At 40.6% G+C, this 23015-nt stretch overlaps 1 protein-coding gene across 2 annotated transcripts in view; it reads left to right on the top strand.

Moving 5' to 3' along the window:
* Positions 1 to 396: 396 nt before the first annotated feature.
* Positions 397 to 23015, top strand: part of DDX58 (DExD/H-box helicase 58) — a 36430-nt gene continuing 13811 nt past the window's right edge. Inside the window, exons 1-11 of one of the 2 annotated variants that reach the window (XM_008695096.2) lie at positions 397 to 617; positions 5592 to 5726; positions 9304 to 9485; positions 10456 to 10603; positions 11620 to 11742; positions 13500 to 13598; positions 14018 to 14171; positions 15151 to 15409; positions 17121 to 17283; positions 18768 to 18887; positions 22211 to 22368. In XM_008695096.2, the coding sequence (XP_008693318.2) occupies positions 512 to 617; positions 5592 to 5726; positions 9304 to 9485; positions 10456 to 10603; positions 11620 to 11742; positions 13500 to 13598; positions 14018 to 14171; positions 15151 to 15409; positions 17121 to 17283; positions 18768 to 18887; positions 22211 to 22368 (1647 nt within the window). In that variant the 5' untranslated portion in view covers positions 397 to 511. The remainder of the gene's footprint in view (positions 618 to 5591; positions 5727 to 9303; positions 9486 to 10455; positions 10604 to 11619; positions 11743 to 13499; positions 13599 to 14017; positions 14172 to 15150; positions 15410 to 17120; positions 17284 to 18767; positions 18888 to 22210; positions 22369 to 23015) is intronic. The other variant, XM_008695097.2, reaches the window with a different exon arrangement.

The raw sequence follows: 23015 nt of genomic DNA, 5'->3' as shown, positions 1-23015 counted from the left end.
AAGTTAAACATGCATTTACTATAGGACCTACATGACCTGGAGGAAGCAGTTACACCCATACACATTTTTCAAAGCTCATGGAATTATACACTTAAAATCTGTGCATATTTTATTGAGTCTGAACTTTCCTGAGATAAAAAGCAAAATGGGGAAAGAAAAAAAAAAAGATAATCAGAAAAGTTCCCAGGAATCCTTGGTCCCTCTGGGTGAGCGAGCGCCCACAGGTCTGCAAACCAGGCAGCCAGACGACGCGAAAGCTCAGGGGAAAATGCGGTCAGGGAGGCGGGGACCTGCGGCAGTCCAGCCTCGGTGGCAAGCCCTGGCCCGCCCGCAGGCTCCTAGTTGCGGTTTCGGTTTCCCGTCTGCTGTGGAGGTTTCCCGGCGGCTCCGCCTCTCAGCACTGGGTCTGGGTAGGCTTCTCAGAAGATCCGTGCAAGCCAGCCGCCGACAGGCTTTCAAAGGAGTGAAGCGCGGGTGAGGCAGGGACCTCGCTGGGAGCCAAGCCACCGGCATGTCGGCTGAGGATCGGCAGAATCTGCACGCCTTCCGGGACTATGTCGTGAAGACTCTGGACCCTACCTACATCCTGAGCTACATGGCCCCCTGGTTTAAGGACGGTGAGTGGTCCCCAGTGATGCCTGCCCTTTGGAGCAAGGAAGTAACTCAGAACTTGCTTTTCCCTGGCTTTTTCCCTGTCTTTTAATCAGCGCCAAGTAGCCTGCTAAGAACGGGGGTGTTGAGGCGAGATCCTCACAGCATTTTTAGATTGAAGATTGCCAGGAGAATTTGAGGAGCCTTTGGAGGTCCAGATGGAGAAACAGACCCAGAGAAGTGAAATGACTGGCGTAGGATTGCACATCTATTTAGGTTCAAAGATGGGGAAACAAATCATTGTCCATTTCATTTATTTTCTCTAATGGTTCTGTCTATGGCGTCTTCAGCTTTGCACTGAGAGAAATTCAGGAGTAAGATAGAGGCCCTTCTTTAAAATACTTTACAGCCCAAGATTTTGGGGGTGGGATACTGGTGAGGACAGATGTACATAAATGATTACAAAATGCTATCAAAGCTCCAAAGGAATTGACAGTTACTCTAGCCGGGTCTTATTTGCTCTTAGGAATAACTGGAAGCTTGAGAGGGGCAAGACTCTCTGGACTGAATGGCTGCAGGCTTCACTTCAGGTGTTTCTGTCTAGCTTTTGAGACACCTGATGATGGATGAATGCCACTTTGTAAATTTGAATCCAGGTGCACTATGCTGGAGATGAGCAGAGGCTTTGAGGAAAGAGGAAAAGGGAGGTAGTGCCTGGGAGGAGTTGAAATGAGAGAGGGGATCTGGCAACTCCTTTTCAGGCTCCAAGTGCCTAAATATCTTTCCTGATGTGAGGCAGTTTGGGGAAATTGCGTGAAAGCAGACAGGTAATTTGAGTGCTAATTGCTCAGCAAAACCACAGGTTGTGGAGTGAGGAGTGAAAGAATACCACCAACAAGGGGCACCTGGGTGGTGCAGTCGGTAGGCGTCTGCCTTCGGCTCAGGGCGTGATCCCGGCGTTCTGGGATCGAGCCCCACATCAGGCTCCTCTGCTGGGAGCCTGCTTCTTCCTCTCCCACTCCCCCTGCTTGTGTTCCCTCTCTCGCAGGCTGTCTCTCTCTGTAATTAATAAATAAAATTAATTAAATAAAAAAAAAATACCACCAACGAAAGTGGGCTTCTGCTTTCTATTTGCGCTTGGAGAGAGGTAACAAAGTAACATCCTAATGATCAGAGAGTAGCCTGGGCCCCTGAAGAATGTACGCCCCTTCAGGACATCTCTTTTAGAAATCTTGGCATGAATGAAACACTAACAAACTGTTGTGAATCCCATTCTTTCTTGCTCTTGTGTGTCGATTCACAGAACTCGTATGTGTCAGGCATTTTGCTAACATTGGAGAGAATTGACACATATTACCACACATATTATCTAATAAGAAGTGTCCAATTAGGAACTAAGAAATCCGTGGTGAGTGTGATAGAAATGGCCCCTGATAGAGATCAGAATGCATATGTGAAGGCAGGTTACTAAATAAACCATAGATGACAAAACGTGGTGTGTGCTCTGCTGGAAAACCATAGTGTGCATGGGAGCACAAAGGTGGTGTAGTTTTTAATATATATAGTAGGTTTAATTTGTAGTTATAATGCAATCACAATGAAAATACCAAAAGGTAAATAGAGACACCAGGCTGAAGAACACTATATGTACTTTTGTCTTATTTTTGAATGGTAAAGACACCATAGAGGTTTTATTTCCAGCTCCTTCCCAGAGGAAGCTGTTGTCATTTAGTTGGCTTATATCTTTCCTGTTCATTTTTTTGTACTTTATTATGTGCACATGTATCTATAAACTTTTTTCTTTCTTCCCATCTTTTTCTGTTTTCTGTTAGATTGATAATGTTTCTCCATCCCCCATTTTTTTCTTGGATGTCTCTGGATTCTATTAGTTAACCTTAATTGTGACAAGTATATTCTATGTCAGGATTCAGTCAGGAAGGTGAGACATGAGTGTTATGGCTGGATATAAACATTTTTGACTCATTTTTTTGCCCTTATAAGTGGGAGCTTATCCACACTCTCCTTATGCCCATACATTCCCCCATGCACACACAAGTACACCAATAGGTTTAAATTACAGCAGCAATATCCAGTGTCTTTTACCGTATTCCTGCTCTCCACGTGTTGGATATTGTGCATTCAGTTGAATCTTGGGAAAGGGGAATCGTAGCCGTGTTTCTTCTGGAGAGCTAGCATGGCAACTAGGTTACTGCAGGGCTTTGCTTATTCATAGGTTATCCAGGGTGTTTCAAGGTAGACCAGGTTGTGGGCTATAGGTTTTTTGCAGTATCCCTTTGGAGTCAAAAGCTAACTCTTATCTTGGAGGGGCCCTGGGTAGTATTCTGGGAGGGAGCAGTATTCTGAGTCTTTATCCATTCCTTCAGTAACATTCTCTGGACACATGCATGAGCCTGGCACTTTGTTGATGATTAGAATACAAAGATGAAGACAAAAATGAATTCAGCATGTCCATGATCACAGTCAATGGGAAAAGATAGACACTCAAATAGTTACTATATACTATGTGGTGTCAGTGCCGTAGTCAAAGGCATGTAAAGAGATGAAGAAAGCACAGAAAAGAGATCAAGAAATTCTACCTTGGGAAGCCAAGGATGGCATCACAGAGTGGCCTGCATGGCAAAGGTAGTGGGAAATACCGACAGCCAAAAATAGAATTTTCCCTGCATTGGACTTCCAGTGCTTTTGAGGAAAGTAGCACTACTCAGTAGCAGTTATCGGGGCCAGGTAACAGCAGAATGGGCCTGAGCATGTGCAGAGTAAAGCTAAACTGCCCCTGATACAGCAAGACAGTTCAGCTGGGAAGGGTTCAGCTGTGACTAGGATAAATCTGGACCTTCATGTGGAGTGTCAGTAATGGCTGGTAGCATGTCTAAGGAAAGAACAAACAGCAGGGAGGCCTGGGAGTAAGGACCTCTCAAAGGAATAAGGTAGAGTTGTGTGCCCAGAAAAGTTGGGATAGGTGACAAGGTAGGTTGCTATTATGGGTTGAATCGCGCACTCCCCAAAAAAGATAATTGAAGTCCTACGCCCTAGGACCTCAGAAGGTGACCATATTTGGAAAGAGGATCTTTATAGAAGTAATTAGTTAAGATCAGTAGGATGGGATCCTAATCAGTGTGATTGGTATCTTCATAAGAAGATAGCCATGCAAAGACACAGAGAGACAAAGGGAATGTCATGTGAGGACACAGGCAGAGGTTGTACTGATGCAGACACAAGATAGACAAACAGAGGAGAAAATGTGGAGAGGCAGAGATTTGATGTGGCCCCAAATCAAGGAATGCCATAGCCACTAGGAGCTGGAAGGGTTGTATTGTCCCTTATAGCCTTCAGAGGAAGTGTAGCTCTGCCAGCATCTTGATTTCAGACTTCTGGTCTCTAGAACCGTGAGCGAATAAGTTTCTATTGTTTTAAGGCCACCAGTTAGTGCTAATTTTTACTGCAGCCACAGAAAACTAATATAAATAGATAAAATAAAAGGAAAAAACAAGTGTTGGCACACAAGAATGTGTGAAAATTGGAATCCTCATTAATTGCTGGTGGGAATGTAAAACGGTGCAGCTCCTTTGGACAGCAGTTTGATAATTCCTTATTGTGTTAAATGGAGTTACCATATGACCCAGCAATCTCACAGTTAGGCATAAATTCAAGAGAAGTGAATACATATGTCCACATAAACACTTGTACATGACTGTTCATAGCATTGCTCTTCATAATAGCCAAAATGTAGAAACAACCTCAATGTTCAATAACTGATGAATGGGTAGACAACATGTAGTGTATCCATACAATGGAATATTAGTCAGCAATGAAAAAGGAATGGATGATATAAGCTACAACATGCATGAACCTTGAAAACATTAAGCTAATTGGAAGACCCCAGTTACAAAAACCACATATTGTATGATTTCATTCATATGAAAAGTAGGCAGATCTGTAGAGATCCAAGTCTATTAATGGTTGCCTGGGTTTAAGGGGAAGGGAGATGGAGTGACTGCCAAGGGCTACAAGATTTCTTTTTACAGTAATGACAGTGCAGTAAAATCAGATAGTGGTGATGGATCCACAACTCTTAAAAACCATTGGGTCTGACACATTAAAATGGTTAATTTTATTGTTCCCAAGGCAGAGACTTTGGCAGAGAAGAAAGCTATCCCATCCTTTCTTCATTCATTAGGTATACCTTTGTCAAGTGTCTATTATATGGTAGAAGGGCCTCTTCTAATCTCTGAGGATACAGCAGTTAACCAGTCAGACAACTGGCTTATTCCTTGGAATTTACATTCCACTGTCAATAAGGGGAAAAAGAGGACCACTCTCAAATGTCAGGTCATGTGAAGGCAACCATTTAATCATCACCTCCCCAGACATGGAGAGACTGTACAAGGTCGTATGACCACCAGCAGCTTTGAGGTTAGTTTCCTGCTCCCTGGCCTCATGTTTGTTTAACTCCTCTTGCTTTTTCTTTCCTCCCATATTCCTCCCATAAGCAAAAACGTGGAAAGAGGACCATGAAAGTACCTTTTTATTTCTAACTCTGCTTTCTTAGTCTGGTGTCATTAAAGATGCCATGGAGTAGTCCTATCCTACTCTTGTAGTCCTGCCATTAATTCAAACTTTTGAACAAGGGAGTATCACAATGTTGGAGGAAGCCTTTGTTCTTCTACCTCATCTAGGGGGGATAATTTCCCACACATCATTAAGAAACTCACTTTTTAAAGAATTGCCCTGGAATATGTTCCCAGACTTCCACAAGTTTCTAGAGAGGATGGGGGTGGGTGGGAGGGAAGGTTGGTTGGCGAAGAATGGGCATCATCTGCCTGAACAGAGAATTTGCTGCCTTCTTGCAGTTCCTTTCATTGCTGGGATTTGTTATAATTGCATCCCTGTTTGAGAAAGTCTGACAACCCTGTTCAGGTTTTTCTTCCAGTGGTTAGAGGTTGTGCAGTTTCATGAGCCACTCTTGCTTCTGTTTGTAGATGAGGTGCAGCATATCCAGGCTGAGAAAAACAATAAGGGCACGACGGAGGCCGCCTCACTTTTTCTTAAGTTCCTATTGGAGCTCCAGGAAGAAGGCTGGTTCCGTGGCTTTTTGGATGCCCTTGGTCACGCAGGTTAGTTCCTTCTTCTTACTCATGAGTCAGAGGAGTTTACTGTTTCGGAATGCTGTCGAAGTGAAATGCTATTAATTTTCAGCTATCCTCATGTGTTTCATGTCTCTTAATCTTAGACAATGTAAAGATTATTTTCAGTCACATAATATAATTGCCTACCTGAAATATCCAAAGGAATCTGCAGAGAGATTATTGGGAGAGTTTATAAAGTTTATCGGATATAAGATCAGTATACAAAAATTAGTTGCATTTCTGCACCTTACACAAAAATAAACTCAAAGTGGATTAAAAACTTAAATGCAAGACCAGAAGCCATAAAATTCCTGGAAGAAATCATAGGCAGTAATATCTTTGACATCAGCCATACATACATTTTTCTAGATTTATCTCCTTTGGCAAGGGAAGTAAAAGCAAAATTAAACTGTTGGAACTACACCAAATAAAAGGCTTTTGCACAGCAAAGGAAACCATCAACAAAGCAAGACAACCTGCTGAGTGGGAGAAGATATTTGCAAATGACATATCCAACAAGGTGTTAATATCCAAAATATATAAAAACTTACACAACTCAACACTGAAAAATCAAACGATCTGATTAAAAAATGGGCAGAAGACATGAATAGACATTTTTCCATAGAAGGCATACAGACAGTCAACGGACACATGGAAAGATGTTCAACATCACTAACCATCAGGAAAATCAGAACCACAGTGAGATATGGAGATATCACAATGAGATATCACCTCACACCTGTCAGAATGGCCAACACAAAAAATAATAAGTGTTGGTAAGGATGTGGAGAAAAAAGAACCCTCATGCACTGTTGGTGGGAATGCAAACTGGTACAGCCACTGTGGAAATATTTGGGGAGGTTCCCCAAATATTAAAAATAGAATTACCATATGATTCAGTCATTCCACTACTGGGTATTTACCCAAAGAGAATGAAAATACTAATTCAAAGTGATACAGGAGCCTTTATGTTTATTGCAATATTATTTATAATAACCAAGATATAGAAGCAACCCAAATGTCCATCCATAGATGAAAGGATGAGGATGTTGTATATATACAATGGAATATTACTCAGCCATCAAAAAGAATGAAATTTTGCCATTTGCAACAACATGGATGGATCTAGAGGGTATAATGCTAAGTGAAATAAGTCAGAGAAAGACAAAGACCATGTGAGTTCACTTATATGGGGAATTTAAGAAACAAAATGAACAAAATAAAAAAGAGGCAAATGAAAAATAGACTCTTAGATATGGGGAACAAATTGGTGGTTGCCAGAAGAGAAGTATGTGGGGAGGTGGGTGAAACAAATAAAGGGGACCAAGAGTACACTTACCGTGATAAGTACTGAGTAACGTATAGAATTGTTCAATCGTTATGTTGCACACCTGAAACTAATGTAACACTGTATGTTAATTATACTGTAATAAAAATAAAGCACAAAAATTAGTTGTATTTCTAGCCACTGGAAGCATATAGAAAATGTAGTGCAAAATGAATACCACTTAGAATAGTCACAAAAGTTGTAATATATATAGGAAAAACGTAGCAAAAGATGTGTAAAGTCCAAATGGAGAAAACGATAAAATGTTACTGAAAGACATTAAAGAAGACCTATGTAAGTGGAGATATATACCCATGCACATGGAAAGACTTGATACCATAAAAATATCTGCTCTTCCAACATTGATTTCTATATTCAGTATAATTTTAATAAAAATCCTACATGCTTTTTCATGTGCTTGACAAATTTCTAAATGATTCTAAAATGTACATGGAAGAATTATGATCCAAGAATAGTCAGGACATTCCTAAAGAAGAAGAATTAAGTAGGCTGGGGTTTCCCCTTCTAGACAGCAAGGTTTACGCTAGGCGTTGAGACCGCGTAACGTTGGTCCTGGCTCGACCAACTGACCAATGAAATAGAATAGAGAGCCTTCAGTTAAACTCATATATTTATGAAAACCTGATACGTTTGAGATCACTAGGAAAGGAGGGGCTTTTAATAAATTGCGGTAGGACTTTACAAACAGGATAATGTTAAAAACCAAACAAACCCTAAATTACATATCCACGTAAAATAAATTTGTATTCTTAGCTCATTCCTTTCACACATACACACAAAATGAATTCACAAGAATTCAAGACTTAACTCTAAAAGGCAAAATTTTAACAATTTTAGAAGAGAATATAGAATAATATTTTATGACCTTGAGTTACAGCAGGATTTATGAAACAAATATTAAAGCATTACCCATAAAAGACAAATTGATATATTTGATGACATTAAAATTAAAAACATCTGTTTGTCAAATACAAAAGAAAGTGAAAAAAAAAAAGGCACAAACTGGGGAGAGGATATTTGCAAAATATAAATCACCAAAAAGATTAATATCTAGAATATATTATAAAGGCTTTAAAATCAGTTAGAAAATACAAATCACCAAATAAAACTTATTAATTTTAATTAAACTTTTTAAAAAGCAGAGAAAATTACATTTAGTGGGATATAATTATGAAGTTCCAAACAAGCCAAACTGAACATAGGTTGTTTTTTTTTTTCAAGCTTTTACTTTAAAAAAATTTTTTTTAGACTCATTATTTATTTGGAAGAGAGAGAGAGAGAGTGCGCACACATGAGCAAGGGGGGAGGAGCAGACTCCCCTGCTGTGCAGGGAGCCCATGAGGGACTCAATCCCAGGATCCATGAAATCATGACGTGAGCCCAAGGCAGACGCTTAACCAACTGAACCACCCAGGTGCCCCTAAACATACACTGTTGAAGGAATTAAGCATATGCCATGCAACTATTCAAAAAAATGAAGGGAGTGATACATCAAATACAGGATGGTGGTCTCTTTGCAGGGAGATGGAAGAGTGGGGAAAAAAGAGGCACGCTCCCACAAAAGTATTGGGAAAATCTAATTAAGTTGGGTAGTGGGTTCCCATGTGTTCATTTTGTTGTTATGCTCTTTATAGCCAAATGAAAAGAGTGTGGGCTGTATAGTCAGACAAATCCGGTGATTTTGTTGGAGAACCTTAGATTGACGCGTTCTTGAATTATTACAGTTGGAAATAATCTTGTTTTCTCCTCAAATTTCCCATTATACTTAATATTATTTTCTGGGAGTGATGTAGAAGGTTAAGTTCCTAAGGGGCAGGAATTCAGATTTATATTTCCTTTTGCCCACTTTGCTACTTTGCACTGGGAAGATACTTAATAACTGCATGATGATTTGACTCCCTGGAAGCCAAGTCAGAGGTTGTAGGTGAAGTCCATGGGGCACTTTGGAAGGAAAATTTTATACTAAGACCAAATGTAAGACTTCTCATTATCCTTAGCACTTTTTCCTAGGAGACGATAAACATTGTTAGAGGACCTAAAATGTTGGGTGCCTATAATAAATATTGAGTTTTCTTTTTGAAAGATAATCAATTATTGAGGTGATTTACATATATCTTTTGAGTTCTCTTACTATACAAACATGATTCCTATGATAACAATCTTAAAATATCTTTTAGCTGGTTTCATAAAAGCCCCCATTTTCTTCTTTCTTTCTAGGTTATTCTGGACTTTATGAAGCCATTGAAACTTGGGATTTCCGAAAAATTGAAAGTCTAGAGGAGTACAGATTGCTTTTAAAGCGTTTACAGCCAGAATTTAAAACCACAGTTAATCCAAAAGATATCCTTCCTGAAATATCTGGATGTTTAATTAGTCAGGAATGTGAAGAAATCATACAGGTAATTTAATTAATATATTTAATGCAATTAATTAATTATAATTAAATTTAATATAAAATACAAAGTTGGGGAGAGGTAATTTGAACATGGGAAAGGTCTTCTGTTTCCTCCACTGATTTAGACCTGAGAAAGATCATTGAAATCCACAGAAGTCCTCAAATCTAAGGCATAATTACCTAGAATAGTATTTTTGGTTGTGAATTGAGTAATTTTTAATGTCACGAGTTTTTTTCAGTCTTGCCCTATTTTCAGTTAAAATTATTATTACCTTTGTGAGTAATGTTTTATGTAAATTTAAATAAGTTGAACAATTCAGCAAATAAAAAGAAACAAAAGCTATAGATTCATGTTTGAGCATTCAGGCTCTGCACACAAATTTTGTTAGACTTAGTTCATCCATTTACTAGTAGTATGATGTTAGGCGAGTTAGTTTCTCTAAACCTGTTTCTTCATGTAATATGTAGTATTAACATGATATTGTTAGAGGGATTAAATGAGATAATATATGTAAAGTGTTTACATATGCCTGGCACATAATAATAAGTGCTAAATAAATTTTAGTTATTATCATGAACAATAAAAATTATGTAGGTCCCATTACCCTGAAAAAAACATTTGTTAATATTTTGTTATATTCTTCCAAATATCTCTCCATGCCCATATACCCATATTTTTAACAGTTGTCAAACAGAGTGTTTCCTAATATTGCTGATGATGATAGCTATAAGGTCTCAGAGGACGTGAGAACACCTGGCTTGACATAGTGATGTCATGTGTAAAGACAAAGGCAAAGGAAAGGGTGTCTTAAAAGACACTGTGTTGGATGTGGCAAAAATGGTCATGAGTAAGACCTGTTGAACCATAGTATACAATTATTTTAAATCAGATAGTGCTCGAATTGTTATTTCTTCAGTAGAAACTCATGAAAGGAAAACTTTTGAAATGATTGATCTGTGGTTGGCTTGCTTAGGTTTGTTCCAACAAGGGGCTGATGGCAGGTGCGGAGAAAATGGCTGAATGCCTTCTCAGATCAGACAAGGAAAACTGGCCCAAAACTTTGAAACTTGCTTTGGAGATAGAAGAGAGCCAGTTCAGTCAACTGTGGATTGTGGACAAAGGTAGGTAGGATATTCCAGGGAAGAGATCTGAAGGGTTGGGAGGGTCTGAAAACAGGTTGTACCTTTCTCATAGTTCACTTAGGGCCTCTTTCATTCCTACCTGTCTTTCACTCACTGTCAGAGGCATTTTGTCCTTCAAAGACCCATGGCTACCTCTCTAGTGGGAGAGCAGCATGAAATTGAGTTCTGGAAAGCAAGGGGTTACTTTCCTACAGAAGTAATTCGGTTGTGTGTAACCTCTAAAATGGACCAGGGCAAACTGCTGTCATCCAGAATTAGCCCATCTGGCCCAAAGAATTTGAGGGAGGCAGAATCTGAGCTTACTCTCTGGGTTAGATTATCAGAGAAATAGCTTTAAAATTTTAGAGTGAAAGGGGACTTGCCCGCTTTTCAGTGTAGAAACATAATAGACATAGCCTCCTTCTCTTGCCTGAGCCATCGGGAACTAAACCAGAACAGGACTGAAAAAGAAATGTGTTGTGATAAGATATCTGTGCCATTGTGTGATTTCCTGAAGATAACATCTGCTCAGAGCACTGTTTTAAAGTCTGAGTTTGGTAAACCAGCTGTCTGGTCTTCGCTTGTCCTAGGCTTCTTTAGATCACAAGTTGTTCTAGAAAATGTCTATATAAACACACAGCTGATGTCTTGGGTTAGGTCAGGAATGGAAGCCATAAATGTCTGCTAAGGGGTGCTTCTCTTCTTTCCTGTGCCTGAGAATCACCTGGGGTTTTTGTTAAAATGCAGATTCTGACTTAGTAGGGATGCAAGAGGCTGCCTTTATAACAAGCTCTGGAAATGGCTTTGAATAATAAAGTCCTAAATGACACTGCTGTTCAGACTCCACATTGAGACATCACGCTCAAAAAGATTCTTTTCATTGTTTTAGAAGGCGAAGGGAGTGGTGGCGAGAAATCTTAATGGAAGCTGAAAATTTTAGGATTATGATCTCTTTGTAGGACTTGTGCTGTCGACGATTAGCTCAAGATCCTAAGATGTTTTTTGGTCTCCTACAGATGCAAAAAATGTTGAACTGAAAGTTCTTGAGGATGATGAAATAGAAACTTCTGACATACAGATTTTCTATAAGGAAGAACCAGAATGCCCGAATCTTAGTCAGAACCCATCTCCGCCTTCAGGTACCCAGCACTGTTCTTTTCCGTAATGTTACTCTTCAGGTATTTTGTGTGGAGATGTGGCTCGCAGTGCCCAAAGTCATAGTGTTATGAAAAGGTTTTAAAGGAAAAGTAAGAAAAGATCATTTATTTTTTTTTAAGAAAAGACAATTCATATTAAAATGGATATTTTTCTATGATTAAAAATATTATTCTCTCTCTTCCAAAGCTATTGTCAGCCTCTTTTATTTTCCTTTGTTCCTAAAACATATGTGCATGTCTACATTGAAAACACACATAGGGTCCTTCCAGAAACTTAGCGTCTATGAAATCCAAAATCAGCCCTGCTCTCTAAAGAAACACTAATATTTGTGAGTCACTTGCACGCTTTCCTTTTACTCTCCCAGGGCTTCAGTGTAAGTTGATGAAGTTTGACTACACAAATGTGCCCAGCTGAGTTTGAGTGGGGCCTGAGATCCAGCCTGTGCTATTTGCCAAACAGTGCACTGAGGGACTGTATCCTCCCAGAGGGTCTCCTTTTTCTAATTTCACACAAAGGACTGTATAACTTAGTTTTAAGGCCCACCTTGTGTTTCTAGAAGCATGTTTCCATGAGGGGACCAGAAAGTTGAATAATGAGCCACAGTAAAACGTTTTTTTACAAAAAGACATCAGGGAAGATTAATACTGAGTAGTGTGAGAAGAAGGGTGTGGTTTGGGGATAACACCGCAAGAAGATTTACAGATTACTTCTGCAACCAAATGATACAAGTTTTTTTGTCATTTCAGAGTAAAATCACTGAATGTGAATTGCTTCAAATTTTTGACATGTAGGGGACTTTAGTGAACTCACTTAACCTTTTAGAAATTTTCCTTTTCTTTAAAATATACAGGTTGGAGTCAATAGATGATTTCTAAGGTCTTTTCTTTTTCTTTTCTTTTTTTTTTTTTTTAGTTAATCATTAACTTTATTTATTTTTTTTTATAATGATTTTTATTATATTATGTTAGTCACCATACAGTACATCCCCGGTTTCCGATGTAAGGCTCGATGATTCATTAGTTGTGTATAACACCCAGTGCACCATGCAATATGTGCCCTCCTTACTACCCATCACCGGTCTATCCCATTCCCCCACCCCCCTCCCCTCTGTGGCCCTCAGTTTGTTTCTCAGAGTCCATAGTCTATGAGAGACTATGGTCTAAGGTCTTTTCTAGCAGTAACATTCTATATGCTTCTCTATTAGTGGAAAAAAAAAAAAAGCCCCTGGTTATTTTTTTGAAACTTCTGGTCCTCTTGAGAAAAGATACCATGTGAGAACCTGCAGAATTACAAAGCATGATTGCTCTTCAATAAGAGATTGCTCTGGGAAGTCAATGTTTATAGTTTGTTGCTTTTCAGAGATCTAGGAGGAATCGATTTGCTGTTTTGTTCCGTATAGCATTTCCTTTTAACCAGTGGCCATCTGTCTTGCCCTGAATTAGGCCATTCTTGCTTTAGTTTCTCCTTACTCTACTTCCAAGATTATTTAAGAAAGACATCTTTGTGGCTTTTTAAAAGAATTCTTGCCATTGGTCCTTTGTCACCGAGGGAGAATTTTCTACTTGACGTCAGTGCAGAAGCTGGAATGGTTAACAAAAGACAAGGCGGCTAAATTTTCTGAAATGAGACCCTTTCTGCCAAAGTCAGAATTCCTGTCTATTTGATGATAGATGGCTCTTTCCTTGAGTCCTCAGAGCAGTAACTATTTGGTAATTTTGTTCCTTTTGTATTACATAAGCCTCTCCTACTTTCACCCAACTGAAGCCAAGAAATTACCAACTTGAGCTCGCGTTGCCTGCTAAGGAAGGAAAAAACACAATAATATGTGCTCCTACTGGTAAGCTGATTGCCACTACTTACGTGGTTTGTTTCTGTGTTTGCTTCCTTCCCCCCCCCCCCTTTTATTGAATACGGGGACAAAATGGGCGAGTTTCCATTTTTTCCTTGTTCCATATATCTTTCGAGAAAACTTTCCCATTAATATAGTCTCCACGTATTTTAAGGAACCTCAGGAGGGAAAGAAAAATGCCCTATTTTAGCTTGCTTTATGCCTTGATTGTTTTATTTGCATGTTACCTAGGAAGTAGCTTGATATTTTTCTGTCTTGGTATAAACTCTGACACCGTTAACCCAGCGACATTCCTCATTTACCAGTTGGTGCAGTGGTTTTAGGGGAGCCAAAAATAATTACCTTTCTATAGAAATATTTTAGTACAGTATCAGTTACATGTTTTCTTTTTCTTTGTATGTTTAAAGGTTGTGGAAAAACCTTTGTTTCCCTTCTTATATGTGAACATCATCTTAAAAAATTTCCACAAGGACAAAAAGGGAAGGTTGTCTTTTTTGCTATTCAACTCCCAGTGTATGAACAGCAGAAATCTGTGTTCTCCAAATATTTTGAAAAGCTTGGGTAGGTATAACAGTTGGTCCCATTTCTTTTTCTCTAGCTTCATGTAACTGGTGTGTATTCAGCTTTGTTTAATTTTTGGAAAGCTAGGATTCAAAAATTTATAATAGATATAGCTTTGCTATAATCTAGAGGTAATTAATTTTTCATGGATGCAAGTCTGTTTTGGTAAGTATGCTTGAAATCCTAAACTCCTTTGGTTAGCTCTTGCAGAGCGACTAAATGACTTGAGATCAATTTTACATTTAAATGACACATTTAGGATGCCTGGGTGGCTTAGTCGGTTGGGCCACTGCCTTCGGCTTGGGTCATGATCCCAGGGTCCTGGGATTGAGTCTCGCATCGGGCTCCTTGCTCAGTGGGGAGCCTGCTTCTCCCCCTCTCTCTCTCCCTGGCACATGCTCTCTCTCTCTCTCAAATAAATAAATTAAAAATATTTTTAAAAAATAAAAATTAGGGGCGCCTGGGTGGCACAGCGGTTAAGCGTCTGCCTTCGGCTCAGGGCGTGATCCCGGCGTTGTGGGATCGAGCCCCACATCAGGCTCTTCCACTGTGAGCCTGCTTCTTCCTCTCCCACTCCCCCTGCTTGTGTTCCCTCTCTCGCTGGCTGTCTCTATCTCTGTCGAATAAATAAATAAAATCTTAAAAAAAAAAAAAATAAATAAATAAAAATTAAAAATAAATGACATATTTAACTTTTTAAGGATTTTATAACTTCTTTAATATTCCTCTTTTCTTTAAATTCTATTTTCTTTCTCAAGACTTGAAGAAATTAACATACTCTACTAGCAGTCATAGCTAGCTTGCTTTTATTGACCATTTACTATGTGTATGGGTCTGTGCTAAGCACTTGTCTCCAGATATATTCCTTTTGGCGTTAGGGAGAACTTAATCAGCTTATGCTCTGACCTAGTGTTTCACGTCTTTATGGTTCCTCATTTCACATCATGGTTGGTAATTGGGAATTTCTGTCATTTCCCAGGTACAAAGTTGCAGGTGTTTCTGGAGCAACATCTGAGATTGTCTCAGTGGAAGAGATTGTTGAGAACAATGACATCATCATTTTAACTCCACAGATTCTTGTGAATAGTCTTAGAAAAGGGACTGTTCCATCGCTCTCTGTCTTTACTTTGATGATATTTGATGAATGTCACAACACCGGTAAACACCATCCTTACAATATGATCATGTTTAATTATCTGGATCAGAAACTTGGAGGATCTTCAGACCCACTGCCTCAGGTATCTCCAGAGTCAGAGGGATTCCTCAGAAGAGCTAGAACCTTCTTAAATCCTATTTACTTACTCTGCTGACCACGTCGAGGTTGGTCGTCTCAGGTTCTAAGTCCATATTGTATAGTTCATTGATTAATTTTGATTTTTTTTATTCACTTATTCACTTAACACATATGCATTAGATGCCCCCCTGTGTCATCCACTGTGCTAGGCCCTGGGGATACAAATATAAAAAGACATAAACCTCCAACGGTTGAAGTTTCACAGGGAGCCAGACATGTAAGAATTATGTCATAAGATATGGTGATGGCACACTATGGAGATGGGTACAAGGTGTAGTCAGAACAGAAGTGAAAACACATAAGTGTGCTGTGAAAGTAAGCCAAGACCCAACAGAAGTTAGGTAAAAACTAACAAGAATGCACAAGGTGGATAATTGGATGTTTTTTAAGGAAAGGCTGCTGTGTGTCCAGAGGCACAGAAGTGTGAGAGAACAGGGTGTGGCCAAGAGTCCTGAAGCTCTTCCATATCATTTGAGTGTAGAAATCTACATTTGAGTGTAAAAATGAAGTGGTAAATAGCGGTAGGTGAGGCAGAGTGGGATAGAGGCAATGATCAATAGAGCAAGGTGCTAGGAGAGACCAGAAGATAGTAGGAGATAAGTAGGCAGGTATGTGCATTAGTACGGAGAGCAGGTGGGACACCATTTTTGGTGTCATCAGAGATGAGGGTATGAGAAGAGTCAAGACAGAGAGTAGTTCTTAGATGGGGACAGGAAAGGTAGGCATTTAATCTCTCTTTTCTCTTATACTTAGGAGAGGTAGATAGATTATTTGCTGAGAATAATCAAGATGGGAATGGGGGTCGGAGCTCAGGATGCTTGGAGAGAATTTGAAATGAGAAAGAGAACTAAGAGGAATATATAGAAGAATTGCTTGGTCCCATTGGGGATCTAGATGAGGTTGGAAGCCCTGAATTTATAGTGTAGTATACCAATATGACAGTGAGTGAAGTTCTCTAGCCCTAATAACTACCTGTTTAGGAAGCATAGGTTAGAAGAAATTCAGTAGCAATCACATTTCTTACAGCTGCTTCTTCTAGAAAAAAAATGGTGTTAATTAGATTCCTTGCTAATGAGTCAGTTATTCAGTATTTACTGTGTAAGATGTAAATTATTAGGTGACCATTAAGCTATTTTTTTTTTTTTTTACAAATGTTATCTTACTGAATTCACACACCTATCATTTAAAATAGCTATTGTTTCCCAACTTTAAAGAGAGCTGAAGATACCTGTCCAAGGATCCACAGCTGGTGGGACATGGTTGTGTTTAGAATGGAGTCGTGTCTGATTTCAGTCCCTTTCCTTTTAGTATGTTGTTCTGCACATCGTGGGGGACACAAGGGTAGAGAGGAGAGAAGTCCTGCCTTGAAAGGGTTTCCGTCCTTGTTTTCTTTGCTAATTCGTGTTCATTTGATAAGTTGTGACTCCTGCATCTATTCCGTGCTTTGCCTAATGGGGACCTTTCCATTTCCAACGTCATAGAGAATATCAGGGGAAAAAAATAGTGTTCTTGCTCTTTATCTGAAATTCGTAAAAAAACAAAAACCAAAAAACCCCACACCCCAAGCCCTACTTTAGCAGGAATGGGTTGCATGGGGGATTGTGGAAGCGGCACGCTCTTTTCCAGATGTCTGACATTTGGAATGCTCCTCACAGGTCATTGGGCTGACTGCCTCGGTTGGCACTGGGGATGCCAAAAACACAACAGAAGCCATGGAATATATCTGCAAACTGTGTGCTTCTCTTGACACATCGGTGATAGCAACAGTCAAAGACAACTTGGAAGAATTGGAAGAAATTGTTTATAAGCCCCAGAAGTGTAAGTGGAAACCAGTAACAAGCCCTTTAGAACTTTGTTACCTTCTGCTTTTCCTAGCTCAGAGAATAACAAATTCATCCAAACATTCGGATGAATACTGAATTTTTACCTTTTCTGTTGAGTAGAAAATATTTAACCCCAAACTTGGGAAATAATTACATTTCATGCCTCTCTCCTCAGCCAAGCTCCATCCTCAGGCAATGGATGAACCTCAGGAGTGGACTGTCAAAAGCAAACGTTCTCACTCTTCAGTTTGCTGAAGTTCTTTTTTTGTTTTTGTTTTGTTTTTGATAAAGTTCTCATAAGGATACTAACAATGAGAGAGACGTGATGAGAAAATCAAAGCATGTAAATGGCCAAGAGCTGGGCTTAATCCTTCCTTCCCTGTGTTGCATGCCTGAGGAGGATACTGTGTGGTCATTCGTTCTTTTAATATGTATCTGATGATTTGGGTCGAAATGAAATTAATCTGAATTCATCATATTTTTCCTCAGCAGATCAGAATCTGATTTTTAAAAAAGATTGGCTAGGACATTCCAATGCTATACTAGCCCAGCGAGGGAGAGTGGAAGAGGAGACATATGTGCCTTCATCCCTGCTCCGGGGGTGGTGTGTGATTGCATTAGGCAGAGCAGACACATGAAATAGCCAGGGAGGGGCAGTTCAGTTCCTTTCTGGGAGCTGCCTGTAAGAACTTTAGGGAAGGTACCCAATCTAAACTTTTTAGTATCAAGTACACATTTCTTTGCAATCCAGTCCCCTCCGCCCTCTGTGCTTCATCTCCCCCTCCTATAAGCCCAGCCATGAGGCATTCCTCTGGGCTCCTCAAGTGCATCTGGTGCTTCCTGCATTCCTCTTTCCCTGTTTATCCCACAACACTTCCTCCTTTGGAAGAATTAGAGATTTTTTTCTTTGTGCCCCATGACACCTGGCACATACTTATGTTACAGCACTTTACTGTGGTTATTTAGCTCTGTGTCTTTCTCTGCCCTGAGAACACAGACCTCTCTGGAGCACAGGCTGTGTTTTTTTCAGTTGTTTATCACCAGAACATGGCGCATGGTAGGCAGTTGTTGAGTTTCTGCTAAAACAATGCAATAATGAATTTTAGGAACAGCGTGAGCGCTTCTGGGGGCTGGGCGGGAAAGGAGAAAATCAAAGAGGAGAGGGTTAAAAAGTGTTGTATTTGCAGAGATAAGATGGATACCAGCCTTTTCAGAGGAGAGGCTCCATGTTGAGTAATGGGAAAACCAGAGTGAGAAGTTGGATTAGACCCAGACCATGAAAGACAGAGATGTTGGACCATGTGCATTAAGCACTGGGGAGCTAGGGCAAGGATTTTGAGCACTGGCCATCACCTGCCTGTGAGCTTGGGGCCTCAGGTCTTGCAGAAGTAACCAAGGCAGAGAAGGGTGTGCAGAAGCCTATTTTAAACTATGATGTGTTCTTCCTGAAAAATACTCACTTTGTTTTGATGGCTCTAGTTTTCAGGAAAGTGAAATTACGGACTACTGACAGATTTAAATGCATCATATCTCAGCTGATGAGGGAAACAGAGAGTCTGGCAAAAAAGATCTTTGACGAACTCGGTACCGTAACTCTCGGTGAGATAAATCTCATTTTGTATTCTTTCCACTTAGGAATAGCTATATATTGGCTTTTTGCATTCTCTTCAGTTCAAACAGGGTCAAGACCATATCAGGAGGTTAACTTTCTTGATTATAGGTTATTCAGGAACCTTGTAAGTCCTCCTTTAGTCTCTCTCTTTTTTTCTTTTTAAATTCAAAGTAAGTCTCTGTGGACCTATATACCTGAAAAATACTGTATTTAAATCAGTTCATGGCTTTCTTAATCTTCCAAATTAGCCTTCTGTTCTAACTTCCCTGTTTATATGAATGAAACCACCATTTCCCTGATGGCTCAGATTGAAACAGGCAGTGATCTTCGATTCTTTCTTCTTCTGAGACTCTCTCATGAAGTTACCAAGTTCTGTTCTCTCTTTTGTTCTTCCATGCACTCATCAGACACTCATTGTGCCAGCTAATGGAAAGGACAGGTTAAAGCCGGAGTCCTATCCTCAGGGAACTCGTAGTCAAAGAGTGAGAATCAGATGTGGGTAGCTACCACACAGCAGGGCAAAGGTACATGCTGGGTGCCCTGGGAGCATGTGGGAACTTTGGCCTGGAATGGGCTGCAGGGAAAGCTTCCTGGGGGGCGGGGGCAGTGCCTGAGGCGGTCTTAAAGTTAGCCACGTTAAGAAGTAGAGACAACCAAGTGAGGTTGAAAAGGCATCAGGCATTGAAGGAAGAAAAAGTTTTAGAAACTGCAAGTATTTCGTGGTACTCCTAACGCATGAGTAGTAGAAAGGAGTAATGCTAGAGAGGCAGGGACCAGACCAGGAAAGGCCTGGTAGGCCAAACTGAGTTTGACTTTGTCCTAAAAGCAGGGGGAAGCATCTAAGGATTTTAACTAATTCATGATATGATAAGGATACCGGTGAACAAAGAGGGCCAGAGGCAGTCAAGACAGGCCGGTGGAGGCAGGAGGTGTGCCCAGCGCTGCAAACAGGAAGTGTTCCGATGTCATGGCCAGCTGGCTTTGGGTGGGAGTCGGGGTGATTTGGACCAGGCTTCTGGCTTGCTCACTTGTTGGTATATGAGTGGGGAGTGCTGGTTCCAGAACTAGAAGCAGCTTTGGAGATGTTTAATTTGTGAATTCACCTTTCCTCACACTTAGTTTGCTTTTTCTCTTCTCCTCTTCTTTCACAGCTTGATTTAGGACTTACGCTAACAGCTGTCTGGTTGGTTTGCCCACCCCCACTCACTCTTCCATTCAGCGCCCCCGTTACCTGGCTGGTCTTTCTGAAATACCAGTTTTATCATGTCAGTAACCTGCTTGAATCTCTGCCTTAGAAGCAAAGCTCTCTGAGCCTCTAACCTGCCAGTTTGGGCCCTGACTGCACAATCTGGTTCTACTTATCTTTCCAGTTTTACCTTCCACTCCTTCCCTACTGGAATCCTTTGATTTAGCAGTTCCTTGAACATGTTCATTCACTTGTCATCCACTTGGTGCCCAGCAGTATGCTAGCTGATGGGGAAATAGCACAGACCCTGAGACACAGCTCCTTGTGGCATCCAGTCCAATGGTAAAGCCAAAGTTAGACAAGGAATAATAAAACAACAGGATAGGTGTGGGTGGGTGTTGGTGATCAGATGTGTTTCAGGCAGAGGAAACAGCATGTGCAAAGGCCAGGAAAGCAGGGAGAGTATGAGGACTTCCATTAGTCCTGTCAAATGCAGGAAGCAGAGCTGCTGGAGATGAGAATCAGAAGCAGGCAGAGACTAGATCACAGAAGATCCTGGGAGCAGGGTAGGATTTTGGCTAGAGGAATCCACTAAAGGCATTTAAGTGGTGGGGTAGCAAAGTGTTTCATCTGCAATTTTGGAAACTCTCTCTTTAGCTGCTGAGTGGGCAGTGGATTGGAGGGACCAGGGCAAGAAGTAGGGAGACCAGATAGGAGGCTGTCAGATTATCCAGGAACATTATGATGTGGTCTGAACTAGGGAGGTAGCAGAAGGGTGGAGAGACATGAATTTCTGCCTTCTTACTCCTCCTACTTCTAATTCCCTCCCTCCACCTTTTCCCTAGTCTACATCCTGTCAGCTGTTCATTTCCAGATTGCTTAGCTCATTTTCACACCTACTCACATTCAAGAAATACATGTTAATTCATCTGGTTTACTCCTGGCCACGTGTTTGTAGTTGGGGCTGGGAAAGAAGTATGTCAGTGCCACTTGTCTGGATAACCTCTTTTGTTCCTCCTGTTAAACATGAATGGGTGAGAGGAGCAATTTAACCCAGAAATACAGCTCTTGCCTGTGAATTTTACTAAACTGTGCTCTTCCCAGAGAGCCCTGGAGATCTGATCCCAGAGTAACTCACAGACTGAGCCTCTTGGGAATAAGCTGCTTCTGTATTCTGTATCCTTTCACTGCCAGCACCCTGCACACAGCCCAGACGACAGCCGATGCTCAATTTTTGGACCGAGCAACTGAGGCATAGCTTAGGAGACGCACACAGGCAGAAGCACCCATGATGAGCATCTTTTGAGTGCCTGTTCTTGGCTTGGCCCTGTGCAGAGTGCTGTGGAGATCAGACGGCTTAAGTTCATAGCAAGGTAGAAGAGACTGTGTTGAGTTCTGTCTCTCTTGCTTTTAGATATCTTCCTGACGAAGCTCATGAGACCTATTATTTTTATTCACTGCTTCATTGTTAAAGACAAAGTTAGATATTTTCATGCCCATCGTTTTAGCTCTGGGCTGCTTTGGTGGTCAGCTCACAGAGCCAGTGAGCCTTCAGTATCAGGCACACCTGGTTCTGCATTCCTCCACTCCCCCATGTGCTAGCTGTGCCACTTTGGGTAAATGACTTCACTTTTCTGAGCTTTGGTTTCCTCACCTGTAAAATATAACATCCACCTCAGTGGTTTGTGAAAATGAAATGAAATTATGAGTGTAAGACACTTTGATTCTTGATGCAGGGTAAGTATTAAGTAGGCGATCATGTGCCAACACAGATGCAGTACTGTTGAAAACCGACTGTTTCAGGAGGAATACTCTGCTTACAGAAAGAAAATTTGAGGGTGAGGCATTCTTAGAACTTTTTAAAAAAATTTTTATTTTTTAAAGATTTTATTTATTTGACAGAGACAGTGAGAGAGAGAGCACAAGCAGGGGGAACAGCAGAGGGAGAGGGAGAAGCAGTCTCCCCACTGAGCAGGGAGCCTGATGTGGGGCTTGATACCAGGACCCTGGGATCATGACCTGAGCCAAAGGCAGACGCTTAACCAACTGAGCCACCCAGGTGCCCCATGCTTAGAACTTTAAATGACTGACCATATGGCATAATGAAAAACATTTTTTTTCCAGAAAATGTATTTCAAATTCAAAATAGGAATTTTGGAACACAGAAATACGAACAATGGATCCTTTCTGTTCAGAAAACATGCATTTTGTTTCAGTTGCCCGACAAAGAAGAAGAGAGCAGGATTTGTAAAGCCCTGTATTTGTACACTTCCCACTTGCGGGTATGTGCCTTCTCTGCAGTGACATATTTTAGTTGTAGCACCTACTGGGAGCTTTGTTGTGGGAGCCAAGAGAACATCAACTTTTCGCCCTGTTCCAAGAGCTCACATAGGAACTTTCTGAGGGCTTCCTATGAAGCAAACTTTAAAGTCATCCATTCAGCATCTTCTCTGTCTGCTTAGTGAAACGTAACACTAGCAGCCACAGGATAGAAACAGACGCTGAGGTTCTATACCATGTGCCTCTAGCCTTCCCATGATTGACACAGTTGGAAAAAGTTGGGGGGTGATGAACATACTGTAGATATGCTATTGGTGACAGCCATCTTGAAAGTTCAGTAAGCGACTCCTGTTGCCTTATCTTGAAGCATGTGTTTTCTTACCTTTGGCAAAGCCACGTGCTCAGAAATCCAGGGTCTTTGGTTGTTTTCCGGTTAACCAAGAAGTTAAGAAACAACAGCCATCACCTCTGCTTACCATGCTGTTGAAAGTACTTAAAAATGCACTCAGTATGCATTTATAGAATTTTAATGAACTTAGTTGCATATTTGGGGCAGGTGGTCAGCGCCATCATTCTGAACAGGTGCTCTTGCAACTCACTGATGGTTCTGGATGTAAGAAGAGATTCAGTTGAATGTCTGAATTATGAG

Source organism: Ursus maritimus, unplaced genomic scaffold, assembly GCF_017311325.1.
Source record: "Ursus maritimus isolate PB19 unplaced genomic scaffold, ASM1731132v1 scaffold_17, whole genome shotgun sequence".
Taxonomy (NCBI): Eukaryota; Metazoa; Chordata; class Mammalia; order Carnivora; family Ursidae; genus Ursus; species Ursus maritimus.
Note: the sequence above shows the minus strand (reverse complement) of the source record. Positions and strands in the feature narration are given on the sequence as shown.